We start from the raw sequence: 18,250 nt of genomic DNA, 5'->3' as shown, positions 1-18,250 counted from the left end.
ACTCCCCCCCCGTCCCTGTTTATCATCTGATCACTTGGTTTCCTGGACAAACTGCCCAGTCTTTGTGGGTCCCTGTTTTGTAGTGACCCATTCATTAATTTTATACAATATATTTTCAATTGAAACAGATCCACTTTTAGACAGTGCATGATCTGGAGTGATAAAGCTGGTGGAGACCGATCCATATGCCGAATCCCTCTTACTGTGGTTACCTATATTATCTATGCTGTTATTCGATTTGGCAGAAGATAGTCTACCAAACTGGTAGGTCTAGTCAATACTGTCCATGCTACCCACCGAACTAAAATGTTCAGAAGTTCTGTGCAAGTTGGTTTGGTCCCAATAGTTTGTTAAGTCATGAGATGATGAGCTGGAATGATATCTGTTCCCCCATGTAGGGTTGAAGTTTGAGCTTGCAAGCTGAGCAGTCAAAGACTCCATGGGATTTTCAATAAATTTTCTAGAGTGCCAAGAATGAGGTCTATAAGTAATATCATTTTTCCTTTTCACAACCATTTTCAGCGCTTTGTGAGATCTTTTCACTAGACAAATCGCTTCTTGGAGGTAGCCGGAAAGTGGTATATCGATATTAACAATCTCATCTCCGGCCATTAATATCTCACTAGCTTTGCTCACTTCTTCAAACTTAGTAATGATGAAAAGTTCTCCATTCTCTTTCCCTCCCTTCAGGGTAAATCCCCACGGCAGTGAGAAACACATCCACAAGCCTATACCCTTCCAGAAGCCTCCTTTACATCATCATGGGCTGCCCTTGGTCCACCATGCCAGCTCTCAGATCATCCGGCAGGAAGTCCCTCCTGTCCACCTCTGCTCTCTAGATTCTCCATGGTGCTGGCCAGTACTGAGCACAAGTGCTCCCAGCCACATTCCAGTCCTGCTCCTCCCAGCATCCGGGACACAACTTCACAGCGCAGCCTGGAGCGGGCCCTGTTATAGTGGTGTCATTACCCTCCCTCCTCGGGATCAAACATGGGGAGCAGGTAACACACGTCCTCCATGGAACTACCCAGCATGGCTCCGATGGCAGCTGTGTCACCTCCCGGGGCCTCACTATCCCACCTGTGCCGCCAGGATGCCTCCTCCATGCAGCAACCCTTCCCACGGGACCGGGACGAGCCGCGAGAAGGGGAAGGGATCGCGGGACGAGCCGCGAGAGAGAGAGAGAGCGAGAGAGCAAAAAAATGGCGGATCCTTTTTTTTGCAAAACGGCGGATTTTGACTGATGGTGAAAGACGGATGTGTGAAAGAGGCCTTAGAGAATGGAAAGCGGACACTCAGTCAAAAAAATCTCTGACATCTCTTCCCCATCAGGGTGGCCGCTTATTTGGAGAGAAGCTGGATCAACTTGTTTCTAATGCCACGGGAGGAAAGAGCAAATTTCTTCCCCAACAGAGGCATAGGCGTCCCTTTTGGAGACAACAGTTCCATTTCAGATCCTTTCGCTAAAACCTGGGCTGGTCCACTACAACTACCTTTCCTGGGTCAGGGCGCTCGCCACACACAGACCGAGGATCTCAGGTCTCCTACAGACCTAGCCAAAATGAATACTGCAGGGAAGGGCTGTTGAAAATAGAAGCGTAGCTGTGTAAGGCAGCGTGGCTCTGCAGAGCAACACAAGCCAGTGTATGGCAAAACAGCTCTGCATGAAAAAAGGAGGGAGCCTGGCTGTAGCTCTTACCCCAGGTCCTGGGAGCAGTCCTCTTGGGGCCATCCCTTGTAGGTCGAGAGACTAGTTCCAGGAGATGGGGGGGATTGCAATCCCAGTGCCCGCGGCACGGATAGACACACGCAGGTCTGCAGTGGTCCTGTGAGTCCGGTGCCAGAGGAGCAGTTAAAGACGGCTACAGCGGTTCTGCCCCATAAAGATGGCCGCCGGGATTCAGTAGGGCACTTCTCGCACTGAATGAGAAGCGCCAAGCAAGTGGGCGTAGCCACCGATTAATCGCGCGCTTTGGGGGGAGCCATCGGCCTCCAACAGGCTGAAGCCGGGGACTAAATTTCTGGCGCAGGCCGGGGATGAACGGAGCCGCGACTAGCGTTATAGGAGAACTCCCAGCCCCCCCCCCCCCCATCCAACCCTATACTCACCACCGAGTTACAGGTGAAGGGGAACCAAAGCTACAGAGCTACCACTCTGCCTGCAGGTCAAAGGGCTGCAGTATGGACGGTGCAGGCACCCTCAATCCATCCTCCCTTTATCAGGGAGGTGGAGAGGGACCGTCCGCTTCCTTCCATTACCGCTGTTCTATCAGTGGGGGCCGCCCGGACGCCATCAGGGCCTCTGTACATCCCAGGGAACACTCCATGTTCTCATCTGTTGCTGGTACGGGGAGATCGGTGCCTTGGACGGAACAGTCGCCCCAAAAATCAAGCTGAGGCATGGCTATCCACGGTGCAGGAGGGGGTACGTGGAGGCGACACTCCACGTTCCCGCCTGTTGGTTTGGGTAGCTTGGACCCTTGAAAGGATCCGTCGCCTCTATATTCCTTGTAAAAAATAGTAAAATCAAGGAATAAAAAAATAAAATAAAAAATAGTGGTCTGAAGACCAGACCCGTGTGCCTCCTATGGACACTAAGCATGAACTGGTTTGGGCTAGAGCCAGTAGTAGGTGTATACTGCAGAGGAGAAGCTAACTTTTTCTGTATTCACTTAGTGTTATCCTCCTAGTGGCATAAGCATACACCCATGGTCCTGTGTCCTCCAATGAGGCGAAGGAGAAATTAACTTTTTTGAATTTACCAAATGGCTGCAATAAAACAAAGAGTGAAAAATTTAAAGGGGTCTGAATACTTTCCGAACCTACTGTTTATCATAGGGATGATCTAAGATACACACTGTTGCCAATTAAGCTCCTAGGTTTTTCTGGCTAAACACGATATAATTCTGTGTATATGACATTTATTACCATGATTCTTCATTTTGGAAGTCTTGCTTCTCTCCAAAGCCTTCTGTTTGCGTCTTTCTTCCAATCTCTCCCTCTTCAACCGTCTCCTCAGCAGCCGCTCCTCCTTCTCCTTTGCCTAAAAAAGAAAAGCGTGAGTGAAATTATTGACAAATAATCATCTGTGTAGCAACCCTGCCGGCAATCACTGCATGGCCTCCCATCCCCCACCTGCCTTACACACCAACTTAATCACTACTCCGGGCCATGCGGTGAGTTCTGTCTTCTGCCGGCTCCATGCTGGGTACCTCTTGCCTCCTGCCTGCTCTCTGCATACTTCCTGGCTGTGTGCATAGGGGGCGGCGCCAGCACTCTCTGGCTCTTATTGAGCTCTGGCTCTTCCTAAGGTGCCCCCAGCCAACTGTCAAGAGGCCTCAAGTACTTAAGGCATCCCCACCCATAGGAGGATGCCTGAGCAACTATTTCCCTAAGTGTCTTGCTGCTGAGGTGCCAGGTCCAGTCTTGTTTCCGACTTCTGTGGGGGCTGCATTCCCAGACCTGTTACTGTGTGCTTTTGTGTCCTATGTTCCCGCCTCCCTGAGGGCTGCATACTCAGGCCTGTGTCCTTGTTCTGTATCTGTTCCCGTGTCCGTCCTTGTCTGCATATTCCTGTATCTGACCTTGTCTGAACTGAGTCATTTACCTGTGTCCATTTGTATCCCTGTCTGTTGCCTTTCCTATCCCACTGTGTGTTTCCTTGTGGTCTCTGCATCCTGTGACTTTGCTCTGCACTCTGCTCCGCGCTGACTGCGGCTCTGCCCTTGCTCCGCGCTGACTGCGGCTCTGCCCTTGCTCCGCGCTGACTGCGGCTCTGCCCTTGCTCCGCGCTGACTGCGGCTCTGCCCTTGCTCCGCGCTGACTGCGGCTCTGCCCTTGCTCCGCGCTGACTGCGGCTCTGCCCTTGCTCCGCGCTGACTGCGGCTCTGCCCTTGCTCCGCGCTGACTGCAGCTCTGCCCTTGCTCCACGCTCCTTGTGCTTCAGCTTGCAGCACTGCAACCAGCGACCCTGCTCTACTCTCTGCTCCGCAACCTTGCGGTTCTGCTCCGCTCTCGTTTCGCTTCCTGCGGCTCTTTATCTGTCCCTGCTCCTCCCGTCTGAACAGGTCCCTACCTGTTCCCACACACTTCACTTACCTGTCCGTGTTTCTATCCTTCCCGAGTCCGTCCCTGCTTCTCCAGTCTGAACAGGAGGCCATGCACCACACACCATGTTCCCATACACCACTCATACCTGCCCATGGTCCTGTGCCCTCCAAGTCAGTTCCTGTCCCTTTTGTCTCAGCCGTGCCCGCCTGCCAGCGTCTCAGCCGTGCCCGCCTGCCAGCGTCTCAGCCGTGCCCGCCTGCCTACCAGAGTCAGAGTACCAGCTGTGCTCCCTGCCTGTCCACCAGTCGAGCCCGCTAACCACCCGAGTATTAGCTGTGCTCCCTGCCTGTCCGCCAGTCGAGCCCGCTCCTGTACTAGCGTTTCGTCCCTCAGTGGGATCAGTAGCCACAGCCAGACACCACCCTGGAGTGGCATCTGGCAGCTACCTGCCGCACAAGCCTGACCTCACCATCAGAGGCTCCAGTGAACACAAAGGTAGCTGCTTAGTCACGCCCCTTCCAGGGTAGTCTGGTTTGTGGCACAGTGGGGCCACACCCCTACGCTCGCGTCAACCAGTCAGGGCGCTAGTGTAAAAATCTGCACAAGCGGGAGATCAAAAAGATAATCCAGAACTGAAATAAGTCAAAATAGTGACCACATCAAGATGTTCCTGCATTTCCTTCTTCCTTCGCTATGTCATTTAAAGGAAATTAGTGGTGATGAGCGAACATATTCAGAAAAGGTGTTACTAAGTGACTTCAGTGTGTTCAAAAAATATGTTCGAGTCCCCGCAGCTGCATATCTCGCGGCTGTTCGACAGCCGCAAGACATGTAGGGATTACCTGTTTATTAGACAATCCTTGCATGTGCTGCGGCTGTCGAACCGCTGTGAGTGACATGCAGCCACGGGATTCGAACATAATTTTCGAGCACACCGAAGACACTCGGTCAGCACCCGAGCATGATAACGCCTTATCCGAGCACGTTCGCTCATCCCTAGAAAGATGTTAAATGGGTCTGGGAAAACTGCACGTCTTAGGTTGTGTACGTTTTAGTAATAAAAATTTCCCAATGATAAAAAAAAAAAAATTTGGGAAAGCTTTTTTTGGAAATCAACAGTCATTCCTCAGAAATTCCTTCTGGAAATGTATAATTAAATTGATAACTGGGAGGTGTCACCATACACCCTAATAATATGCACAGTGCAGAGAATCAGACTGCAAGAACACGCCCGTTATAAGAAAAAAATGCTAACACCCAGTTGTCAATTTATTCATAAATTGCTGGTAAGAATAAAAATGTAGGTGTCATAATAATAATATTAACAAATACCTCCAATTAGAAATAAAGCATACTCTTCTGATTCGCTATGATGCCTACCCCATGTGTAGGGCACTGCAGTAGTCTAGGTAACCATGGTTATGACCACTAACTCACTACAGGAGTGGTCACATCCATGGATATGTAACCTTCTACAATGCCCTGCACATGGGGTAATTGACATAGTAGATCAGAACTATACTACATTTCTAATAGGAGGTATTATTACTACTACTACAGCTACTACATGTTGGGATAGGATCTTGGAGATGGGAATACCCCTTTAATTATGATGAAGAGGTCAGGAAAGATGACAGGCCTTGTTTACACACGGATTGCCTGATGCTTTTACACAAGTATCTACATGTCAGGCAGACGTGAGTCTGTATACAGTCGATTGTCCATGCAGAGGACTCCATCCAGTGTTAGATTTAAGAGACACATTGGTCAAGGATGAAGAATCACTGCTCAAAGTGCTGAGTGACCAGGGAGACAGGCCAGATCTGCGGCGGTGACATATGGAGAGCTTCGTCGACCCTTAAAGTAAGGTGCCATCATTTATGAGGGACGCTCACCACAGATTGCCGACGCTGTTCTACGGTCAGTTCGTCGTCTGAATCGCTGTAGTACTTAGAGTACAGGAACGGCTTGTGAACGTAAGCCTGTCGAGTGCCTTTTGTCCTGGATTCCTGCTGTTCGCCAGATGGTTTGGATTTACTCTCTGGGTCTATTTTGTCCTCTTCTAATAGAAAGAGTAATAAAAATATAATAGTCGGTTAATATTGCAAAAGAAAAAAAAACACATTCAGGTACACATCCAGAGGTGGGCGAAAACAGCACAACCCATATGCAGACATCTAGGTGTAGTTCTCCAAGGTAAAGTGTTTGTGACGTGCCATTATTCCAGATAGCCCCTTTAAAGGGAATCTGTCACCCCTTTTTTCGAATATGAGCTGCCTGCACCAACATCAGGGGCTTATCTACAGCATTCTGTAGTGCTGTAGATAAGCCCCCGATGTAACCTGAAAGAAAAAAAGTTAGATTATATTCACCCCGGCGTCCGGTCAGGTCTGATGGGTGTCGCCGTTCTCTTCTTTCCTTCCTGTCGTGGCTCCTGCTCCTGTTGAGGGTAGAGCAGAGTACTGCAGTGTGCAGGCGCAGGGAGAGGTCTGAATAACGGGGTGACAGAATGTTAGGCGTTAGGTTCCTGCCTCTGCACAGGAGGAATCTCGAGCCTTGCCTTGTGCGGTCTCCGATTCCTCTCCGGTCGCAAAGGAGCCTGCTCAGCAGTGACGTCGTTCCTGGCTTCTTGCTCAGTATACTACTGTTGGCTTGGTTACTGCTGCCAATCAGGGTTCAGCTATAGTAACCTGCAATAGCCAGCAACGAGCAACTCTTGGGACCAAGTCCTTCTTTTGGCTCACTGAGCATGCCCGCGGGAAGTGCTCTCATTGGTGGTCTGAGGTCACATGCTCAGGTCCTATTGTTGCTCCAATTGAACCACTAGGAAGGTCCCGGAAGGACGCTGCTATAAAAGTCGCATGGCCGCAAGGCCATGCATTGGCATAGACTCTTTTGCTATAAGTGTGTGTGTGATGATGATGGATGACTGTATCTGGTGACTCCCCTCCCTTGGATACGCATGTTTGTAGGGTTTAGGGTTCTGAGTCAGCGCCTACTAGTGACTTGTCCTATGCCACTGTGCTTCCCAGTCACAGCACCTCGCTTAGTGCCACACGGTGCAGTTCAGCTCCTAGCACCTTAGGATTGCATTAAGTAGCTGCATCCGCCAGCGCGGCACCGTGCGCAAGTCGTGCGCTTTCCTACCCTAGTCAGGGTGGTTAGTGGCGTCCGCCAGAGCGGTGCAGTGCGCACAGTGCATTTAGATTTGCGGTTAACCCCTTGCAGGCACCGCAGCTGCGGCGCCGAGCGCTGGTGGTCTAGAGGGACTCTGACCATGTGTCTTGGGGCAGAGTTCTGTGACTGTACTCCAGCGCTCACTTTGCCAAGCTCTGTGAGCTTTAACAGGCTACGGCATCCATGTTCTGTGGTAGTGAGGCAACAGAGTCCGCCTCTGTACACACCGGGTGACGTTAACCCGCGTGTGTTCAGTTAGTATACCACCATATGGTGTCCGTCATTACCAAGCATCAGTTAACATCTCTGCATGGTTGGCCCTGGGCTGCGAACGCACCGCTATACCATCTTATATTATTTGGTGTGTTCCGCATGCCCATAACACAGATTCCCTTTAAAAAGTTTGGTATTGTGGGAAGTGCAAAAGCGTGTATCCATAAGGTCAACATTAAAGGGAACTAACCCATACAGACCAGCTCGGTCCACATGCCCTATTCTGTCATATGGGTATCAGACAGAAGCCCCCTCAATGAGACACTTAAGTTTTTTTTGTATTGTATTTACTTGAACACTGGTATATTACACTACATTATAGTAACAGGTACTTCCGAGCGTTTTTAGATATGGGCGGCTCTCAGATTTAAGGGGTTGTCTCTGGTGAAACAACCCCTTTAAGCTTTTTGCATACAACACAAACATTACAGTAATGAAGGTATGTAAAATACTATCACAGCTGCGAATAAAACCCTAACTAGGAATTTACCGTCAGAAGTAATTTCTCCCTCTTCTGTACTATCGGACACGGCATCATCGTCTTCGTCACTGTCTTCCTCAAATGAGGACAAATCACTGGTGTGCACAGAGCTGACCGTCACATCCGAGAAAGCATCCACGTCAGAATCCGGTAAGGTACATTCTGTAAAATTGGTGACAAGTATATATCAAAAACTGGTAATGAAGCATTGTGATGTAAACACCATTATAAGCAATAACTTAAAAAGGGACTGTCCGGGCACATGATGTGGACGACTTATCTTCAGGATTGGTCATCAACATCAGATTGTTGATTGCGAGGGGCTAGTCTCATATTCAAAGGAGAACCCCTTTTCTCATGTATAATAGGATATTCAAGAGTACAATAGGAGTGATTGCTGCAGATATTGACCACAGCATGGGAGATGAAGAAGGACAATAATGTTTTCCTAGGCCATCACTAATAGAGGAAATCTATCCTTACTGCAGACGAGACTGAAATCAGCCATGACTTCTCTACCGGTCTGCAATTTCCAGACTGTTCTCCATCTGTAAGCCCCTTCCTGACATGTGACGTACATGTAGGTCGGGTGCAGGCGTACAGACTTGAGCGGACTTCAAACATAGCAAGGACATCTGTGTTATACAGACTGCAGCACCTAAGTGGTCGGAAATACGGGCAACTAGTTCCTCTCACCGACCCATTGCAAGGTCATTATGGCATCTGGGACTTGCAGACTGTCACCGTGTTTGCCATCTTTGTCTCCATAGAAAACCCTGTCACAGATCAATCAGTTGGACAAAATAAGTATTGCAGGATCATATCCCCTAAAGGGACTAAAAGAAATAACATCATAGTCGCCGACCGCTCCTGCCGACGATTCAAATGCTCATACGGGCTGCTGTCGATGGGGCGCGACTGACAACGTCTTGGTCTTGATGATCGACAGCCGGCTCCTCGCAGTTAGGCAGTATGGATGAGGAGAAACCGTTCTACTTAAGATGACATCAGTAGAAGCTGCTGAATCGCTGGCAAGAACGGTCTGTGACCGCTCTGTCTATGGATATTGGCACTGGATAAACAACAAGGATAAACCCTTCAGTTCCCAGTCTACCTTCACTTTAATGACCGGGCCAATTTTTACAATTCTGACCACTGTCACTTTATGTGGTAATACCTCTGGAATGCTTTAGCGTATCCCACTGATTCTGACACCGTTTTCTCGTGACATATTGTACTTCATGATAGCGGTAAAATTTCTTTAATATGACTCACGTTTATTTGTGAAAAAAAAAAACGGAAATCTGGCAAAAATGTGGAAAATTTTGCAATTTTTAAACTTTTCATTTTTATGCCCTTAAACTAGAGAGTTATGTCACAAAAAAAAACTAACTTGTTAGTTAGTGCCGGGTCACCATGGCAATGATCAAGCCCCCTGGAATGACGTCGCAGGGTCACTGATCAGAGTGCAGAGGGGACTCCTTCCCTCTGCATGCCTGCTAAATGCTGTGACCGCAGTATTTAGGGGGTAAAAGTACCACTCCTGCACTGAGTGCCAGGTGTCTGCTGTAAGAATCAGCTGACACCCAGCGACAACTGGGCGCGCACAGCCCGTTTGAGTGCAAAATCAACATGATGTATCCCATATGTCCAAGGTCGGTAAGTACCAGCCAATCAGGACGTATGGACAAGTCCAAGGTAGGGAAGGGGTCAATGATGGAGTTTAACAAAAATAAATAAAAGTTTATGAATCTCAGAAAACAGTGACACAAACAAAAAAAAAAAGTAATAAAATAAAAGGAACTTTCTAGCTTTGGTATTGCTGTTATACTGAACCGCACAATAAAGTTCATGTATTTTCACTGTGCATCATAAAAACAAGACCCGATCACAACAACGAAAGTTTTTCAGTAGATTACAAGTTAAATTTAGTATTGACATTACATGCTAATCCTCATAGTCATGAACAATGGCGAGTGCCCCCTACCTTCCTTCACAGAGTCAGCAGGTTTTTGCTTGCTGTTACCCTTTTCAGCATTACTGTATTTGGCAGCTTCGGCATCACCTTCCTTCTCCTTCCCGGACTTCTCTTCCTTCTGTCTGGTGCTGTCATCGCTCCTCTTCAAGTGCTCGTTCCTTTTTTCTGTCCTAATTTCTTTCTTCTCCTCCTTCCGGTCTGATTTCTCGCTGACCTCAATTTTCTTCTCCGCTCTCTCCACAGACTTTGGTCTCTGTTCATCAATGTCGTTCGGAGCGTCTTTGCCTAGTGTGTTGCTAATTGCTTCATTGATTGCATTTTTAATGTCTTCAGCTGGAAGTGAAATGTCATTTATATCTTCTGCCTTGACGAGTGGCTCCACACTTTCACTTGAGACTTCTGGAGTGGGCTTGTCGTTCTCCAGAGCCTCTTCTGTGAGGACATCATTGCTCTGCGTTGGGGGAGCTTTTCTGGATGCCTTATCTGTATATTTAAGATTAGAGTTTTCCGATAACGCCCAGGCTGCCGTCGCTTCTTGATTCAAGGAACTTATGGTTTCCAAAATGGACATTGCATCACTAGCAACACTTGTGCTGGGTCCAACCATGGAGGCAGGTCCTTAGGAAAGAAGAGAAAAATATAATTAATTTCTACAAGCAAAAAAAAAACGGATAAATCAGAAAGAAAGGAACTGAACACATATCCAAATCATCTGATAATCCAGATTGTGTTAATGTCTAATGAATGAACAACTGCAGTAATAAAGACTCTGAAGGGGCGAAAATCAGAGAAAATAACTTTACCTTCGTCCTTGGCAGTCCTATTCCTGTACATTTTGCAAAGTTATTTTCTATGATGACGCCCCCCTCAGATTGTTTGGGACAACTGAAAGAATGATTGTACGAACAAAAAACAAAAAAAGGTGAGCGCTGTTGTCAGTCATGTGTCTGTCAGCAGTAAAGCATCCTGAGGGGTGGCTCAGTGGTTAGCACTATAGTCTTGCAGCTCTGGGGTCCTGGGCTCAAATTCCACCAAATACAACAATTGCAAGGAGTCCACATATTCTCCCCGTGTTTGTGTGGGCTGCCTTTGAGTTCTCCGGTTTCCTCCCCCACTCCAAAGACATACTGATAAGGAATGTAGATTGAGAGCCCCAATGGGGACAGCGATGATGTCTGTAAAGTGCTGGAGAATTAATAGCCCTATATAAGAAAGTATCATAAATATTAAATACTCAGACCATTCATGATTGGAGGCTCAGTCAAAATTTTGCCTAAGGACACTGCCATGAATAAAGATCCTCCGAGAGCAACTTCTCCCAACGATCCAGGCGCAATGTGAAGATGAACAATGTTTTTTTCCCAGCATGTTGAAGACCATGTCACAAGATAAAAGTGATAACTGAGTCGGTGAACAAAACATTGACATATTGGGGTCCACGGCCAAGGAAACACCCCAGATCACAATTCCATTGAGAATCTTTGATCAATCCTCAAAAAGCGGCAAGACTAACAAAAACACAGAAATAATGATAACCTCCAAACACCAATTAGGTAAGAATGTGCGGTCATAAGTCAAGATTAGGCCCAGAAGCTGATATCCAGCTGCCAAGAGAAGGGCAGAAGTCTTGAAAAATAAGGGACAACGTGAAAATATTGTGCCTTTGTAAAAACTTGATGCTTTTGCCAGTAAAGTGTAAGAATCTTATGAAATGCTGATAATTGTACTTCACTAATCATGGAAACATCTGTCTAAAAGATTTAAAAACATTGAAACAGAAAACTGTGAAAAACAAACTTTGTGTCACTCTCAAAACTTTTTGCCACACACACACACACACACACACACACACACACACACACACACAGAGAACAGCTATGCCTGCCAAATAAACCTACCAAAAAGGATAATTTTTTTTTTTTTTTTTTTTAAAAAAGGTGGTGTCTCGTAACGACAACCCTTGTCCATATGAATTATCAGGGTATAAGGACATTGTGGGGAGGGTCCTGCTCTGTAGAAGACGCTTCAGTTCTGAAGGACTTGTGCTGTCCTTGTATGACATAAATGGCCACTGAATCTGCCTGGTCCCTAAGTAAGGCCTCATTTACACATCCATGCTTAAACACATATGTGAAATATTGCTACTAGTGTCATCAGTGTTTTGGATCAGTGTCATTAGTGTACAGCCCGTGTGTCCTACCCGTGTGTCTCCCCATTTCTCATGGATGGATAAATTAAAATAAATACATGGATTTTTGTGATAACTCACCGTAAAATCCTTTTCTCCGAGACGCTCATTGGGGGACACAGGTACTGTGGGTGTATGCTACTCCCGCCTGGAGGCTGACACCAAGTGAAAAAAAAGAGGTTAGCTCCTCCTCCGCCATATACCCCCTCGCCCCGATTGCGGACGGAAACCAGTTTGGTGTAAAAGCAGTAGGAGATCAAACAAAAATCAGACAACATCAACCTTAATGCAGGTAACAACATGTCTAGAAAACCCACCAAGTATTATAAACACATATTAATAAATAAAATAAACAAGAGCCAATTGGCTATCAGGGTGGGTGCTGTGTCCCCCAATGAGCGTCGGAGAAAAGGATTTTATGGTGAGTTATCACAAAAATCCATGTTTCTCCTTCGCCTCATTGGGGGACACAGGTACTGTGGGACGTCCTAAAGCAGTCCCTGGGTGGGAAGTTGACTCACCGATCCAAGCTACATGCACCTCTTGTCTAAAGGTGCGCCACCGCTGCTTGGAGAATCCTTCTACCCAGGCTTGCATCCGCTGAAGCCTGAGCATGGATATTGTAATGTTTAGTAAACGTGTGCAGGCTGGACCAGGTTGCTGCCTTGCAAACCTGTTCCGTCAAAGCCTGGTGCCGAAGCGCCCACTGCCCGAGTAGAGTGTGCTCTGATCTCTGCTGGAATCGGCGCGCCTCTGATGCGGTAGGACTCCTGAATAGCCAAACGAATCCATTTGTCTATGGTCGATTTTGAGGCAGCGAGTCCCTTCCTGCGACCTTCAGGGAGCACGAACAGCGCGTCTGACTGACGAAAGGGTGCCGTCCACGACACGTACCTCCTGAGTGCTCTCACCAGGTCTAACGTATGCAGGGCATTTTCCACACGGTGTACCGGTGCTAGACAAAAAGAGGGCAAGACATTAATGTGAAACGAGGAAACGACTTTTGGCAAAAAAGGAGGAGCTGGTCTAAGAACCACCTTGTCTTTGTGAAAGGTCAGAAACAGGGCTCGGCAAGATAGCGCTGCCAGCTCAGAGACCCGCCTGATTGATGTTATAGCTACCAGGAACACCACCTTCCAGGAAAGGTATAACAAAGAGACATCCTGTAGCGGCTCGAATCGAGCTTCCTGCAGAACACTTAGGACCAGGTTAAGGTCCCAGGCGTCCATAGTTGCCTTATAGGGAGGTACCAAGTGGGAGACCCCCTGGATTAAACCCCCCCTGGATTAGTCTTTACCTGCAAGTTGGTAGCAATCCTGTGCTGAAAAAGGACGGATAAAGCTGTTATCTGTCTCCTGAGAGAACTGGTGGCCAAGCCTGAGTCTAGGCCAGACTGGAGAAAAGCCAAGATATTAGGGATGGAGAATCTCAGTGAAGAACAACCGTTGCCTCGACACCATGCAAAGAAAACCTTCCAGGTGTGGTGGTAAATTCGTGATGAGGCAGGCTTCCGGGCGCTAACCATCGTAGCAACAACTTTGCGCCCAAACTCCGCCTGCGTCAGAATCCAAGATTCAACGGCCAAGCCGTCAAACACAGGGCCCCTGAGTTTGGGTGGCAGATCGGCCCCTGAGAAAGTAGCACCCCTTCTGCCTTGATCTTCTTGATGACCCTCGGAAGTAGTGGCAGCGGGGGAAATAGATATGGGAGGCGAAACTGATTCCATGGCAGAACCAGCGCATCCACGGCGATTGCCTGCGGGTCCCAGGACCGAGCGACAAATACGGACACCTTGGCGTTCACCCTGGAGGTCATCAGATCCACATCCGGTGTTCCCCAGCATTGGCAAATCTGCTGAAAGACCTCTGGGTGTAATGACCATTCCCCGGACGCAAGCCCTTGCCGGCTGAGGAAGTCTGTGGCCCAGTTCTCTACCCCCGGGATGTGGACCGCCGATATCACCGTGCGGTTTCCTCTCGGCCCAGCGAAGCATGTGCCCTACCTTGGGCATGGTTGCCCTGCTGCGGGTGCCCCCTTGGTGATATATGTAAACCACCGCCGTGGCGTTGTCCGACTGAATCCGAACGGGGCGGCCTGCTAGAAGGTGATGAAACCGTTGCAGAGTCAGCCGGATCGCCCGTATCTCCAACAAGTTGATCACGTGCCTCCTGCGGTGCTCACTGTCCCTGGGTCATGTGGTGGCGAAAAAACGCTCCCCAGCCGAGGAGGCTGGCGTCGGTTGTGACCACAAGTCACTGATCTGGGGGAAAGGGTTTCCCCTGAAGAAGGGAGGAACTGATTGTTCACCACTCTAGTGACTGTCTGACCTGAGAGGACAACCGGCACCGATGATCGAGCGTGAACGGGTTCTTGTCCCAGGATGACAAGAGGGCATGCTGCAGGGGGCGAAGATGGAACTGGGCGAACAGGATCGCTTCCATCGCCGCCACCATTTTCCCTAGAATCCTCATGCAGAAACGGATGAGGGACTGGTTGGCCAGAACCCGCACTCCCTGCCGGAGGGCTAGGGCCTTGTCTCGAGGGAGAATTACCAACCCTCGGAAAGTGTCGAAGATCATCCCTAAAAAGGAAATTCTCTGAGTTGGAACAAGGGATGACTTCTTTACATTGACCAACTACCCTAAGTGGGCAAGAGTATCTAGCGTGATGCGGACACTTTCCTCGCATGCCCACCTTGAAGGGCCCTTGACCAAGATGTCGTCTGAGTAGGGGAATACGACTATGCCCCGGGAGTGCAGGATGGCCATGGGGACTGCCATGACCTTTGTGAACACTCTGGGGGCAGTGGCTAGCCCGAAGGGCAGCGCTGGAAACTGAAAATGTAGACCGTTGATGGCGAGGGAAAATGGGGATATGTAGATAGGCGTCCTGGATATCGATAGAGGCCAAGTACTCACCCTGCCCTATTCCCGATATGACTGAACGGAAAGACTCCATCCGGAAATGTCTGATCCTGATAAATTTGTTCACGCGCCTGAAACTTGTGACGAAATGGCGGTTTGACCTTTTGATGAGGAAGAAAATCGCTCTTGCCTCCTGTGGAGTCGGAGATGAGCTGATCTAACGTCTCTCCGAACAGGCGGCCACACTGGTATGGTAGCGCTGTCAAGAACTTTGAAGCTGAATCGGCCCCGCCATGTCCTTAACCATAGAGCTCTCCTAATGGAGATTGCATTTGCTGCCGCAAGTGCCGCGCAGTTGGCAGCATCTAAAGATGCATTGATCAAGTATTCCCCCACCATGGCTATCTGATTTGTGATTTCTGATACTTCAGCTGGTAGGTCTATGTCTTGCAAGGCTCTATTCAATGATTCTGACCAAGAAATCATGGCCTTGGCTACCCACGTTGCTGCCAACGAGGGAGAGAGTGCTGATCCCGATGCCTCAAACACTGAGCGAGCCAAGTTCTCTATGAGACGATCAGTGGGATCCTTAATAGAAGAACCACTAAGTACGGATAGTAGAGTTTTTGTAGCCAAGCGCGACACAGGTGAATCCACCGTTGGGGATTCTGTCCACTTTTTACGGAGAACCGGGGCAAAAGGATACCTCACCTCGAGTGCCTTCCGGCCCGAGAAACGCCTGTCCGGCCGTTCTCTGTGTCGTTGCACTATGTCCTCAAATTCAGTGTGAGTGCAAAATACTCTATGGGGACGCTTGACTCACTTAAATGACACCTTATGGCCCAAAGCCAGAGTGGAATCATCCTCAATCCCCAGAGTCTGGTTGACGGCTTCTATGAGACTGTCGACCGTTTCCTGACCACCCGGCGTATCTAGGTTAAGGGGTTCGTCCGAGTCGTAGTCCGAGCCTTGCTCGCCATCGACTGCTGGTGACGGGAAGCGAGAAGCAGAGCTCACGGATGTCGAGGCACCGGATGGACCGGGAGACACCGAGTGGGTTCGTTTCCCCCGAGCCTGCCTGGAGTGAGAGCGGCCCCTGCAGGCCTGAGGGTCCTGTGAGGTATAGGACCCCTCTAAGACAGGCAAGCCACTTTCCCTGCCCCTATCTGGGGCCTGAAGGGACTCGATTGCTCTCGTAAGTGACGCCATAGATTGCGACAGTGATAACGCCCATTCTGGGGGACTTGGTACACTGGGCTCGGTCGCAGGGCAGGGCTCCTGGGCACGTTCGGACTCAGGCTTCGCATACTCGCTTGGTCTGCACCTGCGGAAAAGCGGACCGACAAGAGATGCATGCAGTGTATAAACACATATGCGTCTTAGGTTTTCCTGACATGCTGTACCTGTCAGGCATCCGTGCTGAAAAAAACGCTGGGGGAGGGCGCTCTTCGTTTCTCCTAGCGTGGCCTCTCTGTGGGGCTAGGGGGCAGCATTTACTTTACCCCAGTCCTGAGTCACGTGTCCTAGCGTGCGAGGCATCGCTTCATTCTGCGCGCCACAAATGCAGGCAGCCCCCGGAAGAAAAAAGGGATCCTGGGGGTGGTACTTCCGTGTGCGGCCTAGCTTCTGCCTGAAGCCGGGGCCTAAATCTTTTCGGTGTCCACCCAGGCCGCCGTGACGTGGCGCCGGGGGCTTCCGGCTGCAGCCTAGCGACGGCTGAAGACGCGGCCTCGATTTCTACCTCCTCAGTCCAGCTCAGATAGAGGGGAGGGGGGGCCATATGAAAAAGAACGGTGCAGGCACCCTAACTCCATCTAACCCCTTGCAGGGGTGAGGAGAGGGACCGTCCGCCGCCTTGCCACACCGCAGTCTTAGCATTGGTGGGGCAGTGGGGGCCGCACGGACTACACTTGTGCCTCTGTGCAGCCTAGGGTTTCAATACCCTAGGGTGGACAGGGCCAAGTCCGGCATCATGTCCCACGGTGCGGGAGAGGATACGTGGAGGGACACTCGCACTTGCTCGCCCGTTGTAGGTTTGGGGAGATCGGACCCTTTCAATAGGGTCCGTCGCCCGTATCTCACCTCCGTGGTCTGGCAACATCCCACGTTGCGGGAGAGGATACGTGGAGGGACACTCGCACGTGCTCGCCCGTTGTTGGTTTGGGGAGATCGGACCCTTTCAATAGAAGCCGTCGCTCCTATCTCATCTTCATGTAAAAAAGGACCGTCAGGAAAAAAATCCCCGTTGCGGGAGAGGATACGTGGAGGGACACTTGCATGTGCTCTCCCGTTGTTGGTTTGGGGAGATCGGACCCTTTCAATAGGGTCCGTCGCCCCTGTCTTATCTTCATGGGGAAAAAGAAAAAAAAAAAATCAGTCTGGAAACAGACAGACGTATGCCTCCAACAGACACTAAGCAAAAAACTGGTTTCCGCCCGCAATCGGGGCGAGGGTGTATACGGCGGCGGAGGAGCTAATTACTTTTTTTCAACTTAGTGTCAGCCTCCAGGTGGCAGTAGCATACACCCACAGTACCTGTGTCCCCCAATGAGGCGAAGGAGAAAAATAAATTACAAATCTTCTCCTATACTTCGCAAGGTTAAATACAGACAGCACACAGGCCCCATAGACTTGCATTGGCCCTTTTCATCTGCGATACCAGAAAAAAATGAACACGTGAATATCACACAGAGGAACTGGCTTTGATCTAAGGACTATTGGACCAATGGACGAAGAGTGGAGTCCACGGCTCTAAGGGATGAAGACTTCTTCCAGCACGGAGCACCGGTTACGTCAAACTTATTGCTGTGGTTTATTAGAGATTTGCTTGTTCGTCAGCATAAGTGCACTAATTTCTCCTGGAATGTGTTCAGCATCTGGATTAAATGTTTGCATTCAGTAACAGTAACAGTAAGCAGAGGAAGACGTATGGGCTGGATCTTATGCAAACAAAGGATAAAGGTAAAGGCAATCATTCCATTAATCTGGATAGCATCTCAGAGGCCTCAATTGACCAAAATGACTAATGATTTGCTAACAGACAGTTCTCCATCCTCCTCCTTCGGGACCTGTCCTCTGCCTTCGACACAGTTGACCACTGCCTACTGCTACAGATTCTTTCTTCCGTTGGCATCAAATACCTTGCCCTGTCCTGGATTGCCTCATACCTTTCTGACCGCCCATTCAGCGTTTCCCACTCCCACATTACCTCCTCATCCCGCCCTCTCTCTGTTGGAGTC

The 18,250-nt window shown here is 49.3% G+C and overlaps 1 protein-coding gene across 2 annotated transcripts in view; it reads right to left on the bottom strand.

Moving 5' to 3' along the window:
* Window positions 1-18,250, bottom strand: part of BOD1L1 (biorientation of chromosomes in cell division 1 like 1) — a 107,059-nt gene that overhangs the window by 65,482 nt on the left and 23,327 nt on the right. For both annotated transcript variants that reach the window (XM_073574469.1, XM_073574468.1), the window contains exons 4-7: window positions 9,969-10,577; window positions 7,991-8,143; window positions 5,946-6,112; window positions 2,929-3,043 (exon numbers count right to left, since the gene is read on the bottom strand). In XM_073574469.1, coding sequence (XP_073430570.1) covers window positions 2,929-3,043; window positions 5,946-6,112; window positions 7,991-8,143; window positions 9,969-10,577 — 1,044 coding nt within the window. The remainder of the gene's footprint in view (window positions 1-2,928; window positions 3,044-5,945; window positions 6,113-7,990; window positions 8,144-9,968; window positions 10,578-18,250) is intronic.

The sequence above is a fragment of the Dendrobates tinctorius genome, unplaced genomic scaffold (genome assembly GCF_039654945.1).
Source record: "Dendrobates tinctorius isolate UK_male_01 unplaced genomic scaffold, ASM3965494v1 ptg000039l, whole genome shotgun sequence".
NCBI lineage: Eukaryota > Metazoa > Chordata > Amphibia > Anura > Dendrobatidae > Dendrobates > Dendrobates tinctorius.
This window is presented reverse-complemented; position numbering and strand designations above follow the sequence as displayed.